Source organism: the organism of the source record quoted next, unplaced genomic scaffold (genome assembly GCF_019419815.1).
Source record: "Pyrus x bretschneideri cultivar Hongxiangsu unplaced genomic scaffold, Pyrus_bretschneideri_v1 Contig95, whole genome shotgun sequence".
NCBI lineage: Eukaryota > Viridiplantae > Streptophyta > Magnoliopsida > Rosales > Rosaceae > Pyrus > Pyrus x bretschneideri.
This window is the reverse complement of record NW_025999837.1, coordinates 450,820-472,306: the sequence shown is the minus strand read 5'-3', so window position 1 is coordinate 472,306 and position 21,487 is coordinate 450,820. Positions and strand designations below refer to the sequence as shown.

Genomic DNA, 21,487 nt, shown 5'->3' with positions numbered 1-21,487 from the left:
TATGTGTGAGTGGGGTTTTTATAGGGTGGTGGTGAGGTGCACTGTTTTGATGGTATGTGCATGGCATGATGTGTGGTGTGATTGGTTGATGTTGATTAAAGTTTGGACAACTTTTGTGTTATGTGAATTATTTATGGGCATATGGCCATTATTTCATCTTGTGTTTTGTCTGCGTTTGATTGTTTCTACAATATAGGGGGAGATGCTACTAACCTTTTCAGTCGATATTTTTTGGAACAACAACGATACAGTAATTTCATTGATAAGAACCAAACAATACAAGAGAGTGTCATATTAGATACATAATTTCCAATAACCAATCTTGATATCAAGAGGAATTTGTATAAACTAAATCAATAAATTAACTTCAACATGACACCACCAACAATTACCCTAAACACGAAGAGCAAACATTACAAATCTGATTTTTGAATGCTACAAGATGATGAAAATCGTCTAGTTTCTAATTCATTCATTAAATATTCTTTGCAACAAATCAACTAAATCATATATTGTTTAACTGTTCAATTAACGTTGGATAAGAATTCATCTCAAATTATTTGAGAGGGTGATGCCCTACAAGTGATTCAAACTCCTGGTAGTTCCTCATTGGGATTGGTGGCAGAGACATTAGGATTGGTTCGGGCAGCTTTATGGATTCTCAAGTTGTGACATCCGCTATTTTGCCAATATGATGGCCTATAGATTGGCCAAGTTAGCTTTATTTTCAGCTTTTGATATCTGTCGATACGAGGAGCCTCCGGATATAATCTAGGTTGCTATTCTCGATGATCGTAAGCTTCCGTAATGTCTTCTAGTAAACTCACAATCTCTTCACCTAAAAGAAAAAAGTTGAAATTGCATGTTTAATTGAAATAATATTGTTTGTCTTTTGTTGAATAACTATTGGATGACTAAGTTGTTGGGACATAAAATATCCTGACCTATTAGAGCACACCATATGTATTCTCAGCTCAATATGATTGTCATGCCTTTGATGGACCATGCGGACATTATCCATACCTTGATGGGTTTATGGGCCTCTATTCTGCAAAACGCCCAAGAAATCCACAATCATCAGGCCCTGAAGCCCATCTCCCGCCAAACAGCCTAAAAGCGAATAGCCTTGATGTACTACTGGCTTGTCTGTTAGTTCCTGTGCTTGGCGGGAACTACTGAAGTGTACTCAAGATGTATGTTAGGGAGCATCCTCTGCAATGACCTTGTAGAATACTTCCACATTGGTGTTGCAGACAAGGTACCACATCTGTGTTGCCTAGAGACATGCTCAAGAGGTTTGCTCAATAAGGCTTGCACCATCCTAGCAGAAGAACAAAGGATTGCTTAGCATGGCCTGCAACTCTATTGTTAGGCTGCATACGAAGAGTCTCTCCTATAATTAGCCAAGTCAACTAGGAAAATTGATAGTTGTTACTTACTACTCATAACTCTTTTGATTTAGCTTATATTAACCCTTTTCTCTGACTTATGCATTAGAAGCCCTTTGACGAATACCCTCTATTTTCGTGGGTGTTCGTCAATTAGCTTAATGGCGGTAATTGTTGAAATTGTTTCGTCCATGGCAAAATTTCCATCCACACATGCCACGCATTTAAAGAACTCATAATTGAGAGTGATGTGATATGAATGTTTAATGAGAACCTTATAATACTTAAAAACTATTTCATCTTTTAATTTTTCATTGTTTTAAAAACTAAAAATAGTTATCAAATGAAATTATATTTAAAAGTAAGTGACCTTTTATAATAATAGTAGAAATATGTTGAGTTCTTGCATAACATCGTGAGTTTGAATTTCGTCAGTGACTAATTTAACAAAATTGAATGTTAGTCAAAAAAAAAAAAAAAAAAAGGTTTTCCTAGAGAAGTGAAGGAGAATACATAGAACTAATTATTCCATGCTCTAATCAAGTAATCCGGTATCTACCCTAAACTCAATTATGTTGTGCAAAGCCAAAGAAAGATGTTACTTTCACACGCGTAGATGTAGACGTGGGAGGAAAAATAAGCAGGTGCACCGCATTATTATGTGACATCAAACATTCTAAAGTTGCCTTGTGCAAAATCATGGGCCCAATCTTCAACTACTCTTCAAGAAGGGAACGGTTGGAGCATTGTGTGGATAAGACCACACTAAGCTCCGTGGGACGAGAATGGGAAGGCGACGTATGGGTACCAACGAGGTGAAGGCCCGCCCTCAATGCCACGTGGCTTGCTGGAACCACGGCCAAAAAAGTAGTTGAACCTTTTCCTTTTGGACCAAAACCATGTAGGTGCCCCTTTCTACGGATCAGGATCCTCTCCTGGATGAGGATCGGCCGTTACATGAAAATTTAATGGCTATAAATAGGGAGTCCATTTAAAGTTACAATAATTATAACTGTTGAATTTTCATCCAACATTCCATATTCCTTGGTCAGGAGGATCCTCATCCTTAGATTAGGAGAGGATCCTGATCCCCTTTCTACTACTGCAAGCCAGTTGTTCAGACGCGTGGCAGGATGCTATTGGACAAAATCTGGTGTTTTGGCGGAGTTTGCCAATGATAAGGTGCCACGTCAGAATGTCGAGGATCCTGTAACTTTAAAATTGCCGCATTGGGAAATTTAAACCAGGGTTGTACAGCGAGTGCGGGCCTCACCTTGTTGTTGGTGGAGAATTCTATGTTTCAGGTTGGTTGTCACTCTTATTCTTCCGGATAATGTTAGAGTAATCAAAATTTTAAATTAATTAATTTATCATTAATAAGAGATAAATATGTTAAACGATATTTAATTAATAATTCAATTCTCTACAACTACATTATTTAGTTTGTAAATTTGATTTAAAATTTCAATCTCTCTACCCTACCCTTTTTTCCACGTCCGACCAAAAAACATGTTACTTTTTCATGTAGAAATATCTGTTGTAACTTTTTAAGTTTTAACTGTCAGTTTATAGTATGGCATGTACAATGATGGACAAAAGTAGGATGGAAGGAAATTGACTTAAAATTCATTTAAAGTACCCTTCTTCATTCCTCCTTTACTTCACGTGTATCTTCTATCTATATAGTACAAATATGAAAACAAAATACACTAAATGCTTATTATATGAGCCTACGGTCTAAAGACATTACTGATATTCATAGCGGAAACAACCTTATCTACTAAAAGTGTTGCAACTAGTAACACTAGAGTTAATGTAACAAGTAAATTAGAATTGTACTCCAACATTACCTAAGTTGCCTTGGTCGTGTGCATGTTCGAGTAATAGTAGTACGGGAAGGATTGAGGAAGAAAGTTGGGATAGAAAAATTTGAGTCAAGAGGATGAAATTAGTTTGAAATGGAGGAGAACAGTAAAAAGCAGTTGCTAGTTTCGAGTAGAAAGAAAAATGATTGTCATTCATTTATATATATTTTAGAGGAAATTTGAAATAGATTCAATTTTATAGCCCAACATTAGGATTAGTCCAATTTTTAGTTACTTTTAACTTAGCTCCAATGACTAGGATTTCATGTCAGCAATTTTTCTGATTAGGTTGATTTTTTTGCGTTGTTATTACTATTATACCTTCCTATAACTTTTGCACGTCCTCCATATATCACCCATGTTTTAAATTTTTTATCAGCATTCAAATTCATTGTTCATTAGTTTCCTTCATCTTTCTCCCCGATTTCTTGATAACAATTTTTAAATTTGATTTTTTTTATCAATCTATTTTTAAGGAAGGCTTAATCACTTTTAGCTTTGTATACAAATTAGATGTGTTTTATACGTGCAGATTTTTTCAGGAGACCTATTCTCTAGGTACAATTTTATGATCGTGTTTTTCCTTCGTGCTTTGGCGATACTCAACCTTCTTCGTCTATCAAAGGACTAAAACACAACAAATTGAAATTTTCAAGTCAGGTATATTATAATTGTTTTCTCCTTTATTGTTGTTTGCTGTGCGAATTTTTACATGAAGACTTTATCCTAATCCCCCTAATCCCCTTCTATCATCTCTCATTGATATGCTTTTTTCTCTTTTTATTCAAAAAAACCATTACACAGAAGGTGTTTGATGTTATACCTCTTTGAAAATTGTACTCTTTAATTCCTGTAATCCATATATTTATGACTTTCATAGTTATATCTTTGGAAGAATGTATAACAGTTCGTGGGGTTGTAATCCTGGATTTGGCAGACGAGATAGATTTAACATGGTCATGGTGTGCGACTTGTACGAGCAAAGGCCTGACATGAAATTTCCCACCTTCTGCATATCCTGCATCACACACTATATCCAGGATATAGGATATAGCAGATATTGAAAAGGATGAACAATCTATGAGTCAGGAGTTTGTGATGGAACCCCCATTGACAAGAGGCCCCCAGGTAGACCAAAAGTTAAAAGACTAAAATCTATTGGGGAAGAAGCACGCCCCAACAAGTGCAGTAGGTGTGGTGATGCTTACATCTCCATTGCCATTTGAATTTTTTTTTTTCAAATATATGAACACATGCTTTTCTTTTTTTCTTTTTTTTTTAATTTTTTTTAATTTTTTAATTTTTTATCAATGTAATAAAATGATGCCTTCAACTTTTTAGTTTACTCATATTCTTCTTTTTTAGTTTCGTTTAGGTAGTTGCCCACCCATGCTCTATGGGTTTGGCTCCGGGGCTAATGGAGATAAATCCCAAACTTCGTGTCAAATTGATCATCTGCGCATAAGTTATAGGAGGATATATAATAGTAAGTTTCAACTTCAACACAACAAAAATACCAAAAGGAACAAACAAAGGATCTAAACACGGAATACTAAGATTAACTGCATTTATTGATTATATTATTGACCAAGATCGACTCTTAAAAAATGAGATTTCATTTTAGTCGCATTTCTTGATGATCTTATTATTTGTTTAGATGTGATTTCATTACTTCTCGCTTTAGAGACAAATGTTAACATAAATTTTTTAATATACAATGATTATTTTACATTAATTAAGAGGCGTGGAATTGGACAAAGCTACACAATGTACTAGTCATAGTAATTTGGCATCAAATTTGCTATTCACTGATGTCGAACTTAAGAGACCCCCTACCACCATTTACAAATAGGAAAGAATATTACTAGACCGTAATGCTAAGTATCACATAATAAACCATATTGTAATTGAATGAATTGCTTTATTGTTTGAAAAGTAAAGAAGTTTCATGTTTTCCATGTTCTGCTATCTTCGTATTTTTTATGTCACATCTTTTTCTCTCATTAACCAACACTTACGTTGCTTTTATCATCTAAAATCAAAGTGGTTGATTATCATGAAAATTAATAAAGTAAATCTAATACATTTTTAAAGTAAAATTTTCTTTAATAAAATGGGATATTGATTGATATTAAACAAATTAATACATTATAATCCGATGGTATTGAATTGAAACTTTGATATAGTTGTTAAGAATGGTAATTATGTGTATATTCGCAAGAGAAGAGGCATGATGACAAATACAAGATGAAATTATACTTACGTATGATAAATACTCAGTCAGCGACAGCGTGGTTGGACTTGGGTTGTGAGTTGGAGGTAATTAATATGAGATTTACCCTTTGATGCCATCACATACTTAATTGTATTATTTATGGTGAACTTAGTTGCATGCATGGCTTTGTATTTTCTGTTATTCCTCCCATGGCAATGGCATCACAGTCAAACCATGCATATTTTGTTGGATCGATCGCTTCCGCTAGTATTGGCTTTAGGTTCGATTTTTGTCAAAAACAAATTTGAATTACATTATGGTTAGCTCATTGTGAGGCTTAGTTCACTTCCTCATGTTAGAGTGAATATCCAAGGGATGGCTTTGAGGTACGACTTGAATTGTTTCTTAAAGTATTATTTGCTCCACTCGAATGAGTTTGCTAAAGAGTTCTTGGCAAATTACTTCCAGGATACAATAAAGTATGAAATATTCGATTAGCAAAATTGAATTGTATTCCCTTAGAAATAATTAGAAAGAAATTGTATGAATGTGATGGATAGAGAAGAGATAGCAAAGAAATTGTGTAGACAACAAATTTCTGAATTTGTGTATGAAACATTATGCCACAACATGTATTTATTGACATTAAAGCACCTATTCATTTTGGTTGAAGATGTAGTAACTTTTATTAAGAGTATTGACCTAAAAGACATGTCCAATTTCAGAAACTAATATTGACTGGTTGCATCCTTTTAATTTTACTCATATTGTTTGAGTATAACAATCTCATACGTTATGTCTTTTAATCAAATGTAGCAACAACTTAACCAAAAGGTACAAGAGTAAAAGGGTGGATTATACAACCTTTGTAAGGTTGCCACACACATGCTGCGCACGCAGCACTATTATAATATATATATATATATATATATATATATGTATTATAATATTTTACCATCCATATTTTTATTATTGATAATATCTTTTGTTAAAAAAAAAAAAAGAATTTATTGCTTCTTTTGCATGTCTTTTCCTTTCAAAGCTTGGTAAATCATGCATGACCTATTACTACGACACTAACATAACCATTGACGGAGCTACTATGGGCCTAGGGGGCGGATGACCCCACTCAGTTTTTTTTTGGGTGAAAAAATGTACAGATTTGCATCCTAATGACTAGCCCTAATTAAATTACAATTAAGGGTAGACAATTAAAATAAAGGAGAACTAACAAAAAGTTCAAAAAAACTTTAGTTTTAATAAAAAATGACAAATAAAGGTGTAGTGAACAGTACTAGGAAAATGTAAAATTGTGGTTTTTCATTAAAAGTAAACAGTACCACCAGTGTTTCGTTAAAACTCCCTTAAAATAATTCTACCATTTTGCATCTACAATGCCCCACATTATGACAATTAAATTAATAATTAACTTCCTTGCTTGTGACATTAGCACCAACTCTTTTAGTTGCTACTGCCACCATTGAAAGAGCATTTTCGACCATGAAATTTTTGAAAAATCAATTGAGAAATTGGATGAATGATAACATGGTAATTTTTATAGAGAGAGAAATATTTGATGGTATTAGTAAGGATGTTGTCATGCAATGCTTTCAAAATATGAAAACGTATAAATGGATATTTTATTAAGTTGTATGAAAAACTTTATAGATTAATATTTAAATGTTTTTTTTAGTAAATTCTTAAGTCTTTTAATTCTTATGTATGTATATTCATTAAGACATTATCGTTACGTGTTAAGGTCAATAATATAACACTATATTTTATTTTCTCCATATACCCCCCCAACACACACACACGTACGTACGTATGTATATTCATTAAGACATTATCGTTACGTGTCAAGTCAATAATATAACACTATATTTTATTTTCTCCATATAATATTGTATCTAGACGACACATTGGTGTCTCAACCTTGTGCCCTATTTCTAACCCAAAAAAAAAAAAAAAGGATTATATCAAACTCTGTAGGAGATAGCTTCCTTAGATTTTCTTTTCAATAAGTTAAACTAATATAGATTGCGATGAGAGTAATTCGCACCCGACTACCTAAGAGGGAGCCTATTCGTTCTAACCAATATGGTTACGTTCATGGTTGCAAAGTTCAACAAACTTTAGTAAACTCTTATTAATCCTCATTCATTCCTTACAACTTAAATCCTTATCACTTCCAAATCTTCATGGGTTCGTTTGGTATGTAAGATTGAATTAGAATTGATAAATCTTTAATTTAAAGGTATATTAGAGGTGAGAATGTAAATATTATGACAAACTAGAGAGTAAAAAGATGAATTACTCATGAAAAAAAACTTATCCATTCCAATTCTCTTCAAAATTGTAGGATTAGAAGGGATGAATTTTCTTCAGTGTCTAATCTTCTTCTAATTCCATCCAAATAAAAAATCATTCAATTCTATCTTCAATGTGCCTTAAAAATTAAGGAGTAATCCATTACAATTCAATCTGAGCCCTCCCCGATACTAATCATCACCTAGTTGTCCTCAGACTCCCAAGTCCCAACCCATTAGTTAGTTTTGTAATTTTCCATTTTTGGTATGAACTTTTCATCATGTTCTTTCTCCTTTTGGGTTCTCCTTTGTAACATTGACGTCCATACATGTTAACGTGCCTTGAAGTCATTATCACTAATCTCACCTCACACTCATCATCCTCCCAACCACTTTCTTGTACATAAAGTTACCCTTCACTCCTCTTATATATAAAAATAAATATATTTCATATATATATATATATATATATATATATTTTGGGCTAAATAGGCTTGTTTGCCAATTTTGCTGGGTTGGGGAACCCCCTTTATCACATTGGTGAAAATGAGTTGATTTTTTGCATGACAGCATGATTTGAACTCAGTCGGTGGCTAATTTAACATTTAATCTAACAAAATCTATCGTATGATTAAAAAAAAAAAATAAACACTTATAAAAAGTTTGGCAATTTTGTTTCGCAAGTCAAACTAAAGTTAAGGATATTAATCCTAACATTAGACTCTTGCTTGTCGGGCTGTCTAGTTTATTGTGATCATCATGTCATCTAAATTTACTCTTAGATTCGGCTCTAACTAATTAATTTGTAATAATTAATCTAATGGAAGACTAAACAAATGGGACACTCGAAATTTGGGTTGTTTTGGGAAATCAATTAATTAATGTGTCGTTCTTTTCAGTTTAAGATATTTCAGCTTGACGTAAAAACTTGTGATGGAGTTGAGGGTTGCCTCTAAGACTGTACATTCAAAGTTTCACAAGTTTTTCCTACTCGTTGCGGCTACCAACCTTATCATTTGCACTTAAAGTCTCCTTCCCATCGATCTTCTATATCTGCAAACACACACAAAACTAATTGACAAGCTCTCTCTCTCTCTCTCTCTCTCACCCCAGATTGTTTTGAAGGCGAAAGCTATGGAGGGAAAAGTACATAAGTTTCTCCATGGAACTCTTGAAGCTAACATCTTCCATGCCACACCTTACTCACCACCACCATTCCCCTTCAATGTAAGTATTGTCACAAGCTCGCTATCGTTGTTATTTTTTTATATGCTTACAATTTTATCAGCAACTATCGTTCATGAGATTTGAGCACACACCTCCTCTAGTAAAGTAGTACCGGTAGAGAAAACCGTCATGTTTTACATATAGTTGTTTACCGTGTAGCTATTGATTATTATAAGTTTCCAATGCATTATACATGCAAGAGGTAGAAGGCTAATTAATCATTCCTCTACCATTTGTTGTCTCAAACTCAAAGAGTTGGGTTTTTGCTCTAACGGAAATCTGTGATCTTGTTTTGCAGTGTATTTTTGCCACTGGGAAGCCTGCATATGTGACCATCAAAATAGACAACAAGAAAGTAGCAAAGACGACCCATGAACGAGACCGTGTGTGGAACCAAACCTTTCAAATCCTTTGTGCTCATCCGCCTGATTCGACCATTACCATTACCATGAAAACAAAGTGCTCCATCTTGGGAAAATTTCAAGTTCAGGCACATGAGATACTAAACGAAGCAAGTTTTATCAACGGTTTCCTCCCTCTTGTAATCGAAAATGGGAAGCCAAATCCAGAACTCAAGCTCCGGTTCATGTTATGGTTTAAGCCCGTGCAGTTTGAACCAACTTGGGGGACAATAACTGATAATGGTGGATTCAAGGGGCTGAGGAATGCATCATTTCCACAAAGATCCAACAGCCATGTCACTCTTTATCAAGATGCTCACCATTGCTCAACTTTCAACCCTACGCCGGAGTTCTGTGGGACTCCGAGAAGACTATGGGAAGATGTTTACAAAGCCATTGAGGAGGCAACACATTTGATTTACATTGCGGGCTGGTCTTTCAATCCTAAGATGGTTCTGGTAAGTAGAATTCCAACACAATTTTCCAATCTATAAATTAATACTGGGTCTTTTGTTTTCCGGAGCCTAATATTGTGCTCTTAATTAGGTCAGGGATCTTCAAACAGACAACCCGCGTGCGCGAGGGGTGAAGCTCGGTGAATTACTAAAGCAGAAGGCTGAGGAAGGTGTGGCAGTGAGAGTAATGCTTTGGAATGATGAAACTTCTTTGAAAATCATCAAGAACAAAGGAATAATGGGAACACATGATGAAGATGCATTTTGTTACTTTGCACATACGAAAGTGATATGCAAATTGTGCCCTAGATTGCACGACAAGTTTCCCACAATCTTCTCTCACCATCAGAAAACCATATCTGTAGACATCAAATCTAGCACCAGTGCAAGTGACAGAGAAATCATGAGCTTTGTTGGGGGTTTAGATCTTTGCGATGGGCGCTATGACACACCGCAACATTCGTTGTTTCAAACCCTCAATACAGAATCATTTGTGCTGATTTCTACCAGACCAACATTTCCGGGGCTAGCCTTCAGAGAGGAGGGCCACGAACGCCGTGGCATGATGCTCACGCTTGTATAACTGGCGAGGCTGCTTGGGATGTACTAACAAATTTCGAGCAACGATGGACTAAGCAATGTGATCCCTCTTTATTGGTCCCTTCTATCACATTAACAAGCCTCTTTCAACAGACTTATGCAAGTAAACCCTCTGAGAGGGGCTGGAATGTTCAAGTTCTTAGGTCAATTGACAATGTTTCAGCAAGCCAATTGTTTCAAAGCCTAACCGTGGAGCATAGCATTCATGACGCCTACGTTGAAGCAATTAGGCGTGCCGATAAGTTTCTATACATCGAGAACCAGTATTTCATGGGAGGGTGCTATCTGTGGGAGAACGATCGGCATTGTGGATGTAGAAACTTGATCCCCGTTGAAATTGCACTAAAAGTGGTCCATAAGATCAAAGCAAAGGAGAGGTTTGCAGTGTATATTGTGATTCCGATGTGGCCAGAAGGGTTACCTGAGAGTGAATCTGTGCAGGATATACTTCATTGGACTAGAGAGACGATGTCAATGATGTATAAATTGATTGGAGAAGCCATAAAAGAAAGTGGAGTTGAAGGGCATCACCCGAGAGACTATTTGAACTTCTATTGCCTTGCCAATAGAGAAGTTGAGATCCAAGGGGAGTTTGTTCCTCCTCATTCTCCTTACCATGCAACACAATATTGGAATGCACAAAAGCATAGGAGGTTCATGGTCTATGTTCACTCCAAGCTCATGATAGGTATGTATATAAATTTCAATATTTATTATTTTTTAAATAGTTATATATACATATATATATATATATATATATATATATATAGTATTTACCAATTGGCCGCATCTCCTACGGAAGCGAAAACCTACTATTAGATTCACGTAGTTTACAATTTTGTGAGAAATGCAATCATTAATTTGATCAGTAAACATAATACATGCACCGTTACTTATTACTTATTACTTGATTCCGATTTCTACTTTTTCGTAAAATTAAAGTTGAGTAATCCTATATATAATCTGGCATCTATTAGAGATATTATCTATAATATGGTACATTTAATAATGTGATCTAAGAAACTTAAATTATTAACGTAATTTCTCTTTGTTTGGTGCCTACTATGTTCTAGTGGACGATGCATACCTTATCATAGGATCAGCAAACATAAACCAAAGATCCATGGACGGACACCGAGACACTGAGATCGCAATTGGATGCTACCAGTCCGACAATGGTGATAACAAGACGACGGTGAGCTCGAAAGGTGACATTGGAGCATACCGGATGTCATTATGGTATGAACACACAGGTCGTGCCGGAGAATTGTTCAAGCATCCTGAAAGCTTAGAATGCGTGCAGACGATGCGTTTTATTGGAGATCGGATGTGGAAAATTTACAGTGGAGAAGAAGTGATCGACATGGAAGGTGTTCATCTTGTGACATACCCCATGAATGTAACAGAGGAAGGATATGTTGAGGACCTTGTGGAAGGTAGTGGTGATCATTTTCCAGATACAAAGTCTTTGGTGAAGGGCAAGAGATCAAAAGTGATTCCACCAATATTTACTACATAGTCAATTAATTAGCCATTTTTAATATATATATTTTATTTTTTAATTCTTTTAAGAGTTATTTATCTTATCTCAAAAAAATAAAATAAAAAAAGAGTTATTTATCAGTCATTGTTTACAGGAAAATATAGAAGTACACAAAATTTTCATTTGGCAAAACCCTTTGGCTGCGTTGCGTGAATAAGGAGAGTACTATTTTGATGTCAAGACTGCAAAAAATAAATATTAGCCAAATTAGTAATATTTGAAGCATCAGATTGAGTTTATAAGAATTGATGAACCATAGGGTTTGAGAAACATTGATATTTTATTGTGATAATTAAGTGGGGAAACAGTTTCAGATTGAATTGAATTTTTGTAAGAATGATTTATAAATCAAGACTTACAATATAAAGGGTTTGAATCATTGAACTTGGTATAGAGTGAGTCCCATAAGTAATCCCATTTTTTGAACAAGGACAAACTTCTTTTGCTCACCGAAATACTACTTTTTTTTTTAATATCTCAAATTTGAATATGCACGATCTTGTCACTTAGTACTATGGTCTAGTAATATTCCTCTTGATTTGTAAGTGAGAGATTTTAGGTTTGATTCTCGCCAAAAACGAATTTGAACAACATTATTGCTAGCCTATTGTGAGGTTTAGCCTACCCCTCCCATGTAAGATCCCACATCGACCAACGGAGAGGGGGTGATGTGCCTTATATGTACATGCTCCCCTCCCTATAGCACGAGACCTTTTGGGAATTCACTGGCTCCGGATCCCATAAAAGCTCCGAAGTTAAGCGAGTTTGGGCGAGATCAGTCCTAGGATGGGTGACCCCCCTGGGAAGTTCTCGTGCCGAAACCTAAAAACAACACCGTGAGGGAATGGTGAGCTCAGAGCAGACAATATCGTGCTACGACGGAATCGAGCTGAGATTTTATTAGAAATCATTTTAAAGAAAATTTTATGCTAAAAATTTTAGAAGTATACAACATTACTAGAAGCGTTTTTTTAATTATCTGAAAACGTTTTTAGCCTTTCAAATTACTACGAATCATTGATTAGAGAAACAAAAGTAAAAAGCACCCAAGATTATTACACAAAATTGCTCAGTTATGACTATCATATGATCCATATCCATATCCACTACCTACCCCAGGTTGCTTTGCTTAGTAATTAATAGACCGAAAGAAGGGGAAATTGCAAATTTACAACGCAACCTTGTCCATTGAGTCTCGAGGTGGAAAACAATTTATATGGTATGCGTACATCACGAGCAATGTTTTATGACAAAAGTTTACATATATTTTTAAGAATTGTTATTAGCATTTTAAATATTTTATATTTAGAAACAAAAATAAAATTATGAGGAGTGGACAATAGAATTTTTAAAGTACCAATAACAATTTTCTATTTTTATTTTATTGACATAACTGGAAATCATTTAAATTCTTTTTTTTTTTTAAATCGACACATTTAAGAATGAAAAGATGAACCCAATATCAAATCAAGGTTTTCATTTTTTTGTTAATAATTTTAACTTGAAATTAGAGTGTACTTCGCTAAAAGAAAAGCGGCAATTGTTGTTGAACTCCAACTATAGATGTATATGTGTCTAACCGGTGTTCCAATTTCAATTATTTGGATGCATGTCTATACGTGATTGGATTTCAGCAACATCTGTTTCCATTCTTCAACAGCGAAGTAGTATTCTAACGAATGTCCGTAAAATGATGTGTTGGGAATTGGGATGTGGCAAAATGGAGGAAAGTTACAAGAACCCACATTCGATTCTTCTCTCATCAAAGACTACAATAAACCATGTGATATGTCTACTCTCTAGGGTTATAATAGTCAAATCAAAATTAAATAATTGAAGGATGGAGAATTAAATTAATCCAAAAAGTTGTTGCCAATGTTCCGTTGAAACTTTTTCTAGATAGAGTAAGCTCGCTAATGACATTTTAATTAAACTAATCATAACTGCGAGAAGGGAGATTGAAACTCGGATGCATAGTGAGAGCATATCCGCTCTAATTTCTTTTCCGGCTACTTATATTAGTTGCTGCTTCTTTTTTTTTCAAGCAAAATTGAAGGTGTGATTAGTTTTGTAGACAATTAATTCCTCTGTTGTATTACTTGTACGGTTCTACCTAACAGCTGCAGTTACTTTCAGGTCAGGCAAATGGCAGTTGCCACTTTGTTGGAATCCGGAATCCGGCATTCAAATGCCGGATGAAATTCTATCCTCCGAGACTGAAAATGTTGACAGTTCTGTGCTACTGTAAGCCGGAATCTCAGAATCAGAAGATAGGCTGCATTTTAGGATTGCTTTGACCAACAAAACGGAGCTGCGTTGATATGATTTTTACTGCCTTGAAGGTTCCCCTACTTCAACTGGCATGAGCATTTCTGGGATTGACCTAGTAAATCCATCCACAACATCTTCAAGATGTCGTCCATCAGTGGCAGCATACTGTGAGAAGATCGTGTCACCGGGTGGCCGGCCACAATCAGGAGAGGAGTGCATGGGAGCAAGCAGGACAGCCAAATTACACCCCTTCTTTTAGGGAGAAAATTAACCTGCAAGTCTGAATTAATCTCAACTGTTAAAACTATTTAACCTTCTAATCTAAATTAAACTCAAAGACTTGCAAAACAGATATGAGAAGTAAATACCGATGATACAGAAAAGAGAAAAACCAAAGGGTCATTGGTGAATTAGCAATGGAAGACAATTGAAAAGGATGTTGAATATTATACAAAATGCGTATATGAAAGAAGAATAGCCCTGCAACCAATCATATCATTGTTGTACAGCAAAGTACAAGGTCGCACCTAAAACTTCAAAAATATGAATGACAATATGACCGGACAAAAGATGCTCCAATCAATCGCCTATTTGACAAGTGAGAGTAAGGCGGAAGGTGAAATCCATATTTACAAGCTCCAGTAAGACACATGATTCCTCTATTTTGCTATGTTGAAAAATCAGTTATATGACAGTTTTCTTTGTCAAAAAGGTTAACATCGAATTGCCTAGCAAGTGTATCTGAACTCAAGTAAAGGAGATGGGAAGCATGCACTCACTAACGGAAATGACAACCTGCATGGGGCATCCTTACACCTTCGAGTCTTCAACAACATTAACAGGTTGCATAGACTCTGCTATTATCACCAATTTCAACAACGGGGTAAGATATTTTCTTCCATCAGTCTTTAAGTCAAACCAACCTCTTGTATAAATCACATTTACGTCTATTCTCCTCCGGAACAGCAGGTCCACTCAATATTTGTTTAATGCATTTGAATACGTGCCTTCCATCTGCAGCAAATGAAGGTGAAAATATTAGTTAACATACAGCTAAATTGTGAAACTAAAATGATAAGTAGGTAAAACCATCAATTAAAGACAACATAGTGTAATATGGGCAAAACTTTAGTGAAAACTATGACAAGCATGCAGAATTAACTGATCATAATTCACCTCGTAGGCAAGGTTATAGCAGTATATGGAAGGCAATCAACAAATCAGCAACTGAATAACAATTTCAATAGAAGTTGTGGAATTCGGTCAAATCTATCTTAGTTCCTAGCAGACCATACAAGAAACATACTCAGCTACAACTTCTCAATCAAAATGTTCTTTAATCTAAATCTTCAACAAAACAATCCACCAGAGCAGGTGGACTGGGTCTGTCTATATTCAGAAAGAAATTTCTCACTTCCAATGATGATCAGACTGTTGGGCAATAACCATCTAAAGATTTTCCTCATTTGAGAATAAAGACTATGCTCATGTGGCTACGTTGATGAAAAAAAACTATCAAAGTTTTTCCTATTAGATGTCAGATACAAGCTCCAAGACCAATCATTATTGCCGTATAGACTATTGCTTTTCATCATGAAATTCTGTAGCTAGCAGTCGTATCTCCAGAGGACTTGTGCCATTGTCTGATAACTTCAGAAACATCAACTCCTACAGTTACAAGAGAACAATTTAGACTGTCTAATGGAATAACAAAAGAACGGCCCTATACTTCTCCAATCAAGATAGATCCCATCTCCAGACTCGAACTGAAATTTTCATTATAAGAGGTGGACCCATAGGCTGCTCCAGTCGACCAAGAAAAATACCCCATTTCCCTTCTGACCAGATCTCACTCTTATCATCCTTTATAAGAATCTATATCTGGTAAGTGGTAACAAGTCCATTCAAGAGAGTAGAAGCATGATCTCACCTCATCTCATTCTTTATTTGTTTCATCAGCTTTTCCAACGCAAGTTCATCCAGAAAATCAAACTGAGATATTAACGTGACCGGCCAAAGGTATTCTCTAAAAGAGGCAACCAACTAGAGACGTCTTTCTATAGATAGTCTGAAACTAATATCCTATAAGCCTTAATAAAGCAAGATAGGGAACAACTGTCTGCATTATAATGAAATAATAATTCACTAGAAAGTTAACGGTAAATTAGTTGAAGGTAGTTAAAAAATCTACAAGAAAGAAACTCTTAGTTTTAAATAAAAGCAATATAACCAGTAGTCAAGGATATAAAAGCGGCAACATACAAGCACAGAAAATCAAATACTAAGTCCAGCTAGGGAAGAAGATGGAAGACTCCATACCCATGAAACCCATAAAAATAAGAAGAATACTTGCCTCTAAGTTCAGATAAGTAGCTCGCCTCTTTTCCAATGGCAGGCCACCATCCTTTCTTGAGACAGTCCAGCATCATCTCATCGCGTGGAGCAACTTGCCATATTGTAGGTGTGGCTAGAAATATCTTGACGATGGAAGTTGCAGATTCACAGCTCAAAATCAGGAACAAGAAACTTTGCAACAAGACATGACAAAGTAGCAAGATTGCATTACTGACCAAGCTCCTGAATTTTTACACTATGCTCAACAGATACAAGAATACTACTAGTCCACGAATCTTCATCTACTTTTAACAGAATATAACCAATTTATCTCCACTCTGCCGCCCACGTTCACCGTAAAGCAAAATCGTACTAATCCACATATTTGAAAGAAGAAAACACTGTACAACTCTGTTTCAATAACCAAGTTCAAAATAGGAATATAAAGCTCCAACATCCAGCCCTTTTATTTGGACAAAGTTCCACCTCTGTATAAAACATGTCCTCAGGCTAAAAATAACAACTCCCAATTATCCTACTCAACCATACCCCTTACAACGGAGTAAAGTTAACTACTGGAAAAATCTAACTTGGCTATTTAGGGCATAAGGAAGAGCACTAAAGAGTGGTCTACAGTACCTTCACAATATAAAGCACTTCAACCAAGCCCCAGAAAACTTGAAACTATACAAACAACCCTTTGGTACACTCTCCATTAGAACATCATAACAGGGGTCCCATGCACCGCAGATAAATATTGAGAACAATACACCAGATACCAGCTGTGCTCAGGCCTGCCGCAACGAGGGCCTATGCTGGCCACATTTCCAAAATCCATTATTCCAATACCAGCCAAAAGCAATGGGTAATACCAGGAACTTCTCAATAGTGCATAACAGAAAATCTAGTGCTTATCCAAAGGCCACTAATCCAGAGAAGTCACATAATGATGCTGTGACAGAGCTGCAGATACTAACCTGGGAAATAAACCATATGGAATCCTGGGGTCCTAGTCAAAATATAACCTACAAATGGAAAAGCCTGACACTTACTTCCAGAGAATTACAACTGCTTAGGCCCTAACTACCCACCTAAGAGAGATCATGAGTCCTATTTAATTGATGCATAAGTAATAGCATGTCCACTTCCAACACGCAGATAAATTGATGCATAAGTGATAGCATGGCCACCTCCAACACCAAAACCAGCAACAAGGAATTTCCAAGAAATAAACCCACATCCCCAGAAAACTGAACACCATACATGTTCTGTTCATCAATTACGAATCGACACAACTCGAATCCAACAATTGCATCATCTACAGAAAACAGGTTGCACTACGTTCATGCAATACAATGATCACATAGCTTCCCTTCAATTGCATATCAGACATGCTCCAGCCTCCACACAAGTTCATAAAAGAAAACACTAAACTATAGCACCATTCTAAAGTTTGATTCTACCAACCAGGAAGAGAAAGGAAGATATAATCAAGAGAACATTGCTAGATAGAAAACAATCCTTTTTATAAGTTACATGGTCAAATAACCAACATAAGATATAACTGATGCAAATTAGGACAGGAAATTGCAAACATTATACTACTATCACAGACATGGTAATTAACGTCTAGTAATCAAGCAAAGAGATAATAAAACCCTATATACATCAGTTTAAGATGACTAACAATGTATTGAGAAAAATAAGCGGCTACTGAGTACTGAGCTGCTGTGCATGCATAGATGCTAAAGCTTCTTGACCACTTAGGCTCAGATGACGAGCAACCAAAGGTGGCATGTATAACTCTGTCATTGAAACAATAATCACCCAGATGTCAGCGACGAGTCATGCGAGGCTTTTCGGAACCTCCCCATGAAGCTGGACCCAGGCCATACATAGGCCCTTTGTCAGCAGCACCCTAACACATAAGCATAGAGACAATTTAAGAGAAAAGTGAAAACCTAAAAGCTACACCATTAGACCATTTCCGAGAAAAGAGATACCAAGGCGAAAAGCAACTGATTACGAAAAAAAATATTGGAATTCCAATCATACAAGCAAGCATACCATGTGCATCCCATATCCATCTCCATATGCAGCAGGAAAAGCCCCTTCTGGGCTGGTGAAATTCATACCATATTGTCCACCTTCAAAGAAAGAAAAGGATGAGATATGAATTACGAGACTGAAAGCAAGATGTCACACCATAATCCCAAATGCACAAGAAGCTCTTTTTTTGCTCCTTGACATGATCGCTGGGAAACAAATTCAAATATCGCCCATGCAAAGAAATAAAAATAGTTAATTTCTGTAATAGATTATAAGAAATACGAGATCTCAACCCAACTCCCAAAAGCGGTTGTGGAAGATGAAATTCATTCCTCTATTCAACACCAGGCAGAGCTCAACGAATCAATAAACATGAAATTAAGTATTTCCACCAAAAAGAGGAATATAAGAGCAGAATGTGATGCAAAATTTATATGTTGGTAACTTGGTAAGCAAAATATAATTGTTTCACCACTGTGTGAGTTTGTCTTCAAGTGTTGTGTGTTTCTTTGCAGCTGCACGCCTGAATATGTAGTGCAGTGTCTCGCGCGTGTGTAAGAGAGAGAGGGGTTTACCATTCTCATACATGTTTTCAGAAGCCAATTTTACCATACAAGTGAAGGTTCAAGAAATGTACCATATGCAGGAAATAAATGCCTCTAGAATACGGTAAGATAAATAAGTAATACCTGTACCCCATGGTCTACCATCAGCCCTAGAAAGTTCTGCGCGTAGTTTTTCAACTTCACGTGCCATAGAAACTAGGTTCTTCTCCATTGCCTGTCTTTGCTCCATAAGCTCAATATTTGCCTTCTTTTCATAATCGACCGCATTTCTACAAAACAAAACTTCGAAGTTAATAACTTTATATAGAAGCAGTCAATCTCGTACACTCTCGATAAGATATGTACACTGAAAATGAGCTCTGGGACAAGAAAATGAAAACAAATACAAGAGAAGCAGGTCCACACCGACAAAACATAAGCTCCTGATGCAGACCATCAATCTCAGTCCTCAGCATAGGAATCTGCTTATTGTCAGACCGCAACCTCGCAAGGTCCTGCGTGAGGGTCTGAACTTGTGTGGCAAGTTCCTTCCTAACAGTATTCAGCTTCTGAACTTCAGAGCGAAGTTGCTTAGCCTCATTTTTCAAGGGTTCAGTTGCCTGTAGATCAGCCTCCAATTTCCTACTTTTCTCATAGAGCTCCCTTGATTTCATTTCTTCTTCGGCACGAATATCTGAAAAGGCAACATTCATCCGATGAATTTCTTCCTTGGCAGCACCAAGCTCATGCTGTAACGCCATCCGGTCCTCAACCAGCCTCCGGTTATCAGCCAAGAGTCTCCGAATTTCTGCATGTTGCATTTCAAGTTCTTCCTCCAACATTGCAGGATGGGGAAGAGACCGCATAGGAGGACCTCGGCCATAAGGTCCTTCAAAAGGATAACCACGCCGGTCATTCATCGCTTCACGTGGAACACGATGTCTTCCTGCCATTGTAAGTTGTCCTGAAAACCCACAAATTTGTAGGAAATATCACCCCTAAAGAGGGGGGGAAAGATAATGAACATGTCAGTGACTGCTAAATCATTCTCCAAACTAACATTCTCCAAACTAACATTCTCCATATAACTCAGGAAATCTTTTTTCTGAAGGCAGTGCAAATTATTTTAATATTTTCAAATTAAAAATTAAACAGTATGGCATTGCACAAGCTGAAATTTAATCAATTACACAATTTGACAGTCAATGTGTGAAGCATATAAAAATAAATTTTATCCAAATAATTAATCCACTCATATCTGATTAATCCATCCTTATAGGTTAGTTTGGGTTCCGAGAAACTGAAGGAAATTAAACACAAGTATTTTCTGAAATTCCAAATTTCTCATCACTTCAAACAATATGCATATATAATCCAATAAAAAAACCTACTTTTCTCAGGTCATCAGACAGTAATTAATCGCAGTTTCAATTCAATTAATACACAATTAAAAATAATAGAGAACCCAAATTTCCATTTATTTTATACTTTATCGAATTAAAAAACGAAAACCAAAATGTTATTAAACAAACTGGAATCCGAACCTGTTGTTCGATCGAATTTCTGAACGAATGAGGGAGGTCCTGGCTCCTGAGGTGTTCTTTTCTGGGCGGAAAATTCAGAGCGACCAATTTCTCAATTTTGTATTTGCGTATCAGGCTATCGAATGCTGCTCCGAGCGAGTCGTTTTCTAGCAGGCTCCAATCCTATTGGGCCCTCAGATTGTAGAAACTGTGGGCTCCACATCTTAGAGAACCTCATAGAATTAATATGGGCTTTTTTCTGGCCCAACATAGAAATTCGGATGCCAATGAAGGGCGTTTCCAAGGTGCGGACAAAGTGTGCGGACCATCCGTGTAGACAAAGATCTAACGGCTAAGAATGGAGGAGCTCATACGTAGAACCGGGTTGTTGTGAACCGATGGTTTTAAAAAAATTTCAACTTTTTAATTTTGTTAGTATCTTTTGTCTGATGGACAAAAACAGGAGTAAGTGGGAAAGAGAGGTTGGGTGTTGCGTGCTTTGAAGAGGAAAAGAGAGGGGATGAGAGATGGAGAGAGGGAGTGGGAGTTTGTAATGGATTTAAGGTGGATTAAAGCTAGGTTGCAGCTGCGACCCGGTAATCCAATAACTTTAATTTTGTTTTTGTTCAGTTTACGGTTTAGGCGTGGGAGGGGCAGATTATGATTGTCTCCGTCGGGTGTGTTTTCATAAACATTCACAATCTTTCATAACACATAATGGTTGGTTGGTAGAACTGTGACAGCTTCTTAAGAAAAGTTCCT

At 36.2% G+C, this 21,487-nt stretch overlaps 2 protein-coding genes across 10 annotated transcripts; one reads left to right on the top strand and one right to left on the bottom strand.

The window, feature by feature from the left end:
• Positions 1 to 8,866: 8,866 nt before the first annotated feature.
• Positions 8,867 to 12,083, top strand: LOC103960470 (phospholipase D alpha 4). The gene is given in 5 exon segments (XM_009372953.3): positions 8,867 to 9,004; positions 9,303 to 9,863; positions 9,952 to 10,353; positions 10,356 to 11,148; positions 11,534 to 12,083. Coding segments are annotated over 5 exon segments (2,295 nt in total). The 5' UTR covers positions 8,867 to 8,911; the 3' UTR covers positions 11,980 to 12,083.
• A 1,753-nt stretch (positions 12,084 to 13,836) lies between these two features.
• Positions 13,837 to 20,893, bottom strand: LOC103934097 (protein FLX-like 3). 9 transcript variants are annotated; one of them, XR_007255590.1, is made up of 7 exons: positions 20,747 to 20,893; positions 19,629 to 20,200; positions 19,347 to 19,492; positions 18,676 to 18,755; positions 18,296 to 18,526; positions 14,802 to 15,288; positions 13,837 to 14,554 (listed from the first exon to the last, which is right to left on the bottom strand). XR_007255590.1 is itself a non-coding variant. In XM_009343798.3 (5 exons), exons 2-5 carry the CDS (start codon positions 20,153 to 20,155, stop codon positions 18,443 to 18,445), a joined length of 837 nt encoding a protein of 278 aa, XP_009342073.2. In that variant the 5' UTR covers positions 20,156 to 20,200; positions 20,747 to 20,893; the 3' UTR covers positions 18,096 to 18,442. The 9 variants fall into 9 exon arrangements, 1 of the variants encoding a protein (XP_009342073.2); XR_007255589.1 differs by having other exon boundaries at positions 15,054 to 15,288; XR_007255592.1 differs by having other exon boundaries at positions 13,837 to 14,546; positions 15,054 to 15,288.
• Positions 20,894 to 21,487: the final 594 nt, after the last annotated feature.

What these genes read in the sequence shown, in the direction of transcription:
- LOC103934097 (XM_009343798.3), bottom strand. Translation starts at nt 20,155, where the DNA reads ATGGCAGGAAGACATCGTGTTCCACGTGAAGCGATGAATGACCGGCGT. An exon ending in CAGGAGCTTATGTTTTGTCG is followed by an intron (nt 19,493 to 19,628) that starts GTGTGGACCTGC and finishes TTTGTTTTGTAG; the next exon opens with AAATGCGGTCGATTATGAAA. An exon ending in TGGTAGACCATGGGGTACAG is followed by an intron (nt 18,756 to 19,346) that starts GTATTACTTATT and finishes CTTTCTTTGAAG; the next exon opens with GTGGACAATATGGTATGAAT.